A 7019-nucleotide genomic window follows, 5' to 3' on the forward strand; every position below is an offset into this window, starting at 1 on the left:
GGAGCAGAGCTAGGGACCCGCAGTTTCTCAGCAGGATCCACTCCCTTTTAGAAGCAGAAAGCAGCAATGGATACAACCCAGGATCATGCACATCACGACATGGCTGCTGTGGTGCTGCTGGCAGCACCCCCAGCACTGGCAGCACCAGCTTCTGGGGCACAGCCAAGCAGCAGTCGCCTGCCTGCAGGATCCAGGCAGCCCTTTGTGGGGGGGAGCACAGCCCTGCCTACACCCTCCAGACCTCAGTGTCAGACGCCAAGGTGGAGAGTGGATAGAAGCTGCTGTCTGTTTTGCAGCGAGGCCTTTGTGTGGAGCGCTGGGCAGCACTGGGCAGCGCTGGCAGCGCGAGTGCCCACGGAAGAGCCCTCGATCCCTCAGGCAATGATGGGGATTACAGCCAGGAGCAACAAGCACTGCTTCCTCCCAGATTACAGGACAAAAGCAGCAGCTTCCAATTAAGTCTGAGCCCCTGCCAGACAGGAGAGGGAATTATGCTAGAATCTCCTAAGGAAAAAAAAAAACAAAGTCAGAGGATAGAGGTGCCCAGGCACATCCCCTGCCAGCAAGAGGATGCCAGCAAATGCAGCGCACCCCGAGCCTGTGCTGGGGTGCAGTGGGGTGAAGGATGGGGGAGGCACACCCATGCAGCACATCAGGAGCTTCTTTAGGCGTGTTTGTCATCCAAGTGACACCAGCTCTAGCCCCACTCTGACAGCAAACATCAGTCACCTTTCCCTCCGTGCCATGCTGCAGCTCAGTGTGGCAGCCTGCGAGCTGAGCCCTGTCCCTGGCAGGCATGCCAGCTCCCACTCAGCAGTGGGGAACACCCAGCATTTCACAGCTTTACACCTGTCCCCATAAATTAACAGACAAGCAGCTGGGCAGTCTCTGCAGCCCGACCCATGCCATGCAGCATCCAAAACACAAGAGGCTGCAAAGCTCCTTCCAGGGTGGCTGCTGGTGGGGTGATACATAGCAGAGCCCTGCACCCTGGCTCTGCCTGCTGCTACTGGGACCCCCAAGACTGGTTCTTGCCCCTGTGGCCAGACAGGACCTGAGCAGCAGCAGCAGAGCTCGGATCAATTACCAACCAAGCTGCCCAGACACAACATTCAGGTTCCCCCCACAGACCTCAGTGCCCCTGAGGGATGCTCTCAGGAGGCCCTTGCTGGTGGCATACACACCAGTCTCTGGGATGCTCTCAGTGATGTCCCTGTTTGCCTGGAGGGAAACGAGGCATCCACCCACCCCTGCACTTCTCTGTGGAGCTGGGAAATGCACAAGAACCCTGAGGGACGCAGGGCAGGGAGCAGGAGGAGGACAGGACTGCTTTCAGTGTTCCATGGCTCTTGCCTAAGCCTCTTCCCATGGAGAGGAGAGGAAAGGCTTTGCAGGCATCCCCTCCCCTCGCTCCAAGCCCTCTCCCGTGCCCACTCTTTGTCTCCTGTCCCTCCGCAGCTGCTGCCGTATCGCATCTCACATTTTCCAGCCCACTGAGCAGGGCCGGGAGCTGCTCTCCATCGCACGGCTCAGCAACAGCGAGACGGGACAAGGACACCCGAGCCACCTCCTCCTGAGCCACTCGTGAGGAACAGCCCTTTTTGGGGCAACACTTGGAATACCCCCACTCATGGCGCTCACAGCAGGTGCACCCACCCGAAAGCAGGGGCAGGAGGAGGCACCAGCCCAGGCAACACACCCAACGCGGGAGGAGGAAGGCAGAGCCTTGCCAAAATTGGGGTCGCAATGAGAAATGGGTGAAGGGTGCTTCAAGACATGCATTTGATCATGGCAGCTGAGCAGAGATGCAACGTGAGCTGGCACTGCTGGAGAAGCTGTGCTGGGCTCTGCTGGGAAGCTCCAACTCCCAGAGCGCATCCAATGGGTGTAGTAGCACCACGCACGTCTGGCTCATGCCAAAACGTTGCCAAAACCCTCCCCCTCCCCCTCAAAAAAAAATTAATGCTCATTTTTCTTTCAAAACACACCAGATTTTAGCTGGCTCTGATGAATAAATAAAAAAAATATTCATCTGCAGCTCTTGGGGTGAGTCCTAGGAAATAAGTCACCTCAGAGAAGCCTGATTCATCCCTCCCCGAGGGGAAGGGAGCTGCCGAGGCCAGAGGCCATCTCTGCAGGGCTCCTGCAGGCTGCTCTCCAACATGGGCTGCATGGCAAGGTGGGTGATGGCTGATTGCTTGGGTTAGGGCTTTATTTGATGCTGATCACTTGGCTTAGGGCTTTATTTTTACCCTAAGGCCCCAAACCCCTGAATTTTCAGCAGAAACACTGCTGCAGTCCAGCCCATCTTTCTGCTCCTTGTTGGAGACACTAGGCAGATCTCCCATCTCTTTTGGGGGGACAAGGGGTGAATGTGCTAAGCTGCAACTAGAGCCAGGGTACCACCCTGGTGGTCTCCTGCTCCAGACTCAGGAGGTATGAGCTACAACACCAAAACATGATTACAAGCAGGATGCATCATGTGGCAGGGAGAAGACCCAGGCACTGGCATGAGCACACACAGGAGATGCCAAGAAGAATCACAGAATGGTTTGGGTTGGGAGGGACCTTAAAGATCATCCAGTTCCAACCCCCTTGTCACAGGCAGGGACAATTTCTGCTAGCCCAGGCTGCTGAAGGCCTCATCCAACCTGGCCTTGAACACCTCCAGGGAGGGGACATCCACAACCTCCCTGGGCAACCTGTTCCAGTGTCTCCCCACTCTCACTGTCAAGAATTTCTTCCTAATCTCCAGTCTCAATCTCCCCTCTTCCAGCTCAAAGCCATTGCCCTCTCGCCTGTCACTCCAAGCCCTTGTAAAATGTCCCTCCCCAGGAAGAAGAAGGTGAAGAAGGGAGGGAGCCACCAGCATCCCCACGACACTTCTCAGGGCATGCCTCCAGCAGCTCTCCACTCTCCCCTCTGCTCCTGGCCAGAGGACTTCCATTGCTACCCCTCAAGGCAGGTAAAACATCCCCACATGGGAAGGGAGGAAGCAGATCCCAGGGGAAGGGAGGAAGCGCTGGCTGGGCCGGCAGGACCTGTCTGCTCCGTGGTCTTGGAGACCAGAGGGGCCTCATCTGTATTTTTCCAGTTCTCAGTAAATCAAAGCCCTTAAGCTCTTGCTGCTAATTCTGGCAGGAGTTGGGACACCAGCTGTGAACTGGGGCTTTGCTAATGGACAAAGGGCCTGATTGAGCATCTTCATCACCCAGCTCCCACCTCGCTACTACGATCCCCACCAAGAGTGGCAGCAGTGGTGGGGAGCTGGCATCATTTCCAGCCTGTGCCAGCCAGTCAGCAAGATGCAGTGCCCACCCCTCAATGCCCCAGAAGGCGACTGCACGAGCATCTCACCTACATCCCCACACTGGAGAGAGCAGAGGGTGCAAAACACCTGCAGCCCAGTGGGACGTGGTATCTGATGAGTATTTGTGCCCACCCTGCAGCAGGCAGCGGGTGCCAGGGTACATTGGGTCAGTGTGTGACCAGAGGCAGAATGGCTCTGTGCCCCTGTCCACACATGGCACATCTGCTCCACACACCCAGGAACCATGCCTGGAAAAAGGCCCCAGGGAGACAGGAACTGGTGGAAAGGAGAGAGCTGGAAAATATCCCCAGGGCCTGGCAGTGTCAGCAGGCAGGGAGGGCAGCGGGCAGCATTGCACCCTGTGCCAGGCTGAGCCCTGACCAACTGCACAGAGTGAGGTCATGCCATGCTGGCAAACCAGGCTAAGCCATCCCAAGCTGGGCTGAGCACTCCTGTGCTCTGCTGAGCTGTGCCAGCCCAGGTGGTGCTGAGCCTAGCCATGCCAAGCTGAGGCCGTGCTAGGCTTGCCCATGCTGTGCTGAGCCTGTCCATACCATGCCATGGAAGGCCATGCCACACTAGGTTGGTTCATGCCCTGTGCCAAAGCATGCCAAATTATGCTGGATTGAGCCATGCCCAACCATGCTGGACCATGTCCAACTGGACCTTGCTGCCCAGTCCTGCAAACACGTCAGGTCTTGGGCTCAACTGGGCCATGCTGTGCCAAGCTGAGCTTTGCCCTATGTCCAGTTGGTCCATGCCAGGCTTAAGCAAGCTGTACCCTGTACCAAGCTATGGTACACTCTGCCAAGCTGACCCAAACCCAGCCATAGCATGCCAGGCCACTCTGTGCCACAGGTACACTGTGCCAACTTGTGCCTGCATATGCTGAGCCACAATATTCCCAGGAATGCTGTGCCATGCTGAGCCATGCCCTGAGATGCTACTCCATGTCTAGGGATGCTGAGCCATGCCATGGCATGCCCTGTGATGCTGTGTTATACCTAGGGGTGCTGCACCATGGTGACTCCTGCCCTGAGATGCCACACTGTGTCATGCTATTGCCCAGAGATACTGTGCCATGCTAAGCCATGCCCAGGGAGGCCACGATATGTTGTGTCCAGGGCTATTAAGCCATGCTGAGATGCCACATCATACCATGCTACAGCCAGGGATGCTGTGCTGAGTTATGTCCCAGGATTTCACACTATGCCATGCTACTGCCCAGGGATGCCACGCTATACTGACTTGTGCCCAAGATGATACATTGTGTTGATCCTTGCCCTGAGATGCTATGTTGTGCCCAAAGATGCCAAGCCATACTGACCCTTGCCCTGGGATGCCACACCATGTCATGCCACAGCCAGAGATTCTGTGCCACGCAGAGGCATGACCTCAGATGCCCTGCCCTGCCGTGCCCAAGGATGTTGAATCATGCTACAGCCACCGTTGCTGTGCCATACTTAAACATGTCACACCATGCCAAGAGATCTTGAACTGTACTATGACCAGGGATGCTGAACCTTGCTGACCCATGCCCAGGGATGGCACGCCATGCCACACTACAGCCCAGGGATGCTGTACTACATTGTGCCGTGCCCTGCAACGTCACACCATGCAGATCCTTTCCCTGGGGTGTCACACCATGCCATGCTACAGCCAGCAGTGCTGTGCCATGCTGAAACATGTCACTCCATGTCACACTACGACCAAGACATGTTGAGCCACGCTACAGCCCAAGGATGCTGTACCGTGCTGTGCCATGCCCTGGGATGCCACCCTGTGCTACTCTATTGCTCTAGGATGCCATGCAGTGCCACACTACAGCCAGGGATGCCGTGCCATGCTGTGCTGTGCCCTGGGGTTCCACACTAGTGCTCTAGGATGCTGTGCCCTGAGATGCCACGCTGTGCCATCCTATAGCCCAGGGCTACAGTGCCATGCCGTGATGCCCGCCCGTGCTCCACTACCCGCCTTGCCCACCTTGAGATAGTCGTTCTCGGAGCGCAGATCCTCCAGCTCCCGGAGCAGCCCGTCGGTGCCGCCGTCCAGCAGCTCTTCGGTGAGGTCGGAAAAGGCGAGTGATGTGCTGAGCTGCAGGCGGCTGCTGGCCATGGAGGCGGCCGAGGGCTCCTCGGGCAGCGGCGAGGCCTCTCCGGCCGAGGGCGGCGGCGGCGGGGCGCTGCCCGGAGACTCGCCATCGCTGCCGCTGAGCCCCAGCTCCAGCGAGAGCAGCTTCGCCTCCTCCGAGGCGCTGCAGTCCGACACCTCCGAGCTGCTGTCGGTCAGGCTGGCCCCGGGCACCGACCCGGGCACAGGTCCCGGTGCCGGTGCCGGTCGCCGAGCCCCGGCGCTCGCCGTCTCGGCCCCGCGGCAGCGCCCCTTGGCCCGCAGCGCGCCGCGCCCCGCCAGCCCCTTGCCGCCAGTCCGGGCTGCCACCGCCGCCGCCGCCCGCTTCTCGGGCCGCCCCTCCTTACCGCCGCCCGCCCGCCGCGGGTGCCCGCCGCCCGCCGCCAGCCGCGGGGCCGCGCCCGGGTGCCCCCCGCCGCCGCCTCCGCGCCTGCTCTTGGCCAGCGACCAGCCGGGCACCTCCTTGGGGCGGGCGGGGGATGGCGCCCGCTGCGGCTTCTTCTTTCTCTCCGGTAACGGCGGCGGTGGCGGCGGCGGCGCGGGGGTACCCTGCTCTGCCGGCGCGGCCTCCATGTCCCGCTGCGTTGCGCTGGGCTCGGCCCCGGCTGCGGCTGCGGCCCCGGCTCCGCCCGCCCCGCCGCCGGGCGGGGACGCGCTCGGGCGGCGAACAAAAGGCGGTGGAGGGGGGGGTGGGGGAGTGGGGAGACGGGCGGGGGGGTGGCCGTGCTGGAGGCAACAGCGACCCCTTCGCCCGCCCAGCGCCGCGCCCACCGCTCCCCGGCGAATGCCGGAGGGATCAGGAGCACCCCCGTTGGGAAAAGACACCCCCGAGGCATCTGCAGCAGTGCCGGTCCTTGGGGAGAGCCTTCTGAGTGCGGGTCTCGCCCGAGCATCCCTGTGGGTGAGGGTCCCTGGGACAGCCCTGAGGACAAGGATTCCTGAGACAGCCTTGGGGCCAGGGGTACCCGGCGGAGCAGGTCGCTGCGGCACCCGTTGTGGGCAGGGCCACCCCATGGCATCCCGATGGGGTGAGGGACATCCTGGGGTGAGGGTACTCTCGTAGGTAAGGGGTGCGGTGGGCATCTCTAGAAGCATGGGTTCCCCCAGTGTGCCGCTATAGGTGAGGGTCCCTGAGGGCATCCCTGGGGACAGGAATCTCCTCATGTGTCCCCTGCAGAGCAGGTCCCTGGGGCACCCCTATGGAGCAGGGGCACCCTGTGGCATCTCGGTGGATGGGGGGGTCCCTGGGACATCCCTGAAGGTATCGGCCCCCCGGGACACGTCTGGGGAAGGAAGTCCCCAGGGTGTCCTAAGCAGCGCAAGTCCCCTGGGAGTCGCCGTTAGTGCGGGTCTCGCGTGACCAGGCTCGAAGGTGTGAGTTCCAGGGTACCCTGTGGGTGAGGGTCCCTCCCTCGAGTCCTCTTGAGGTTCTTTGGGCAACCTCGTGTGTGGGGGTCCCCCAGAGCACTACCGTAAGTATGGAGCATCCTCAGAGACAGAGATCCCTCAGGTACACCGTGGGTGGGAGGCTCCCAGGGTCCCTTTTGGAGAGGATCCCCTGAGGCACCCCCATGAGTGG

At 60.6% G+C, this 7019-nt stretch overlaps 1 protein-coding gene across 2 annotated transcripts in view; it reads right to left on the reverse strand.

Moving 5' to 3' along the window:
• SOGA1 (suppressor of glucose, autophagy associated 1) overlaps window positions 1-6191 on the reverse strand; it is a 28768-nt gene extending 22577 nt beyond the window's left edge. The window contains exon 1 of one of the 2 annotated variants that reach the window (XM_054391921.1): window positions 5294-5620. In XM_054391921.1, the coding sequence (XP_054247896.1) occupies window positions 5294-5425 (132 nt within the window). In that variant the 5' untranslated portion in view covers window positions 5426-5620. Of the gene's footprint in view, window positions 1-5293 lie in introns of both variants that reach the window. The other variant, XM_054391920.1, reaches the window with a different exon arrangement.
• Between the last annotated feature and the right edge of the window lie 828 nt (window positions 6192-7019).

The sequence above is a fragment of the Indicator indicator genome, chromosome 24 (assembly GCF_027791375.1).
Source record: "Indicator indicator isolate 239-I01 chromosome 24, UM_Iind_1.1, whole genome shotgun sequence".
NCBI lineage: Eukaryota > Metazoa > Chordata > Aves > Piciformes > Indicatoridae > Indicator > Indicator indicator.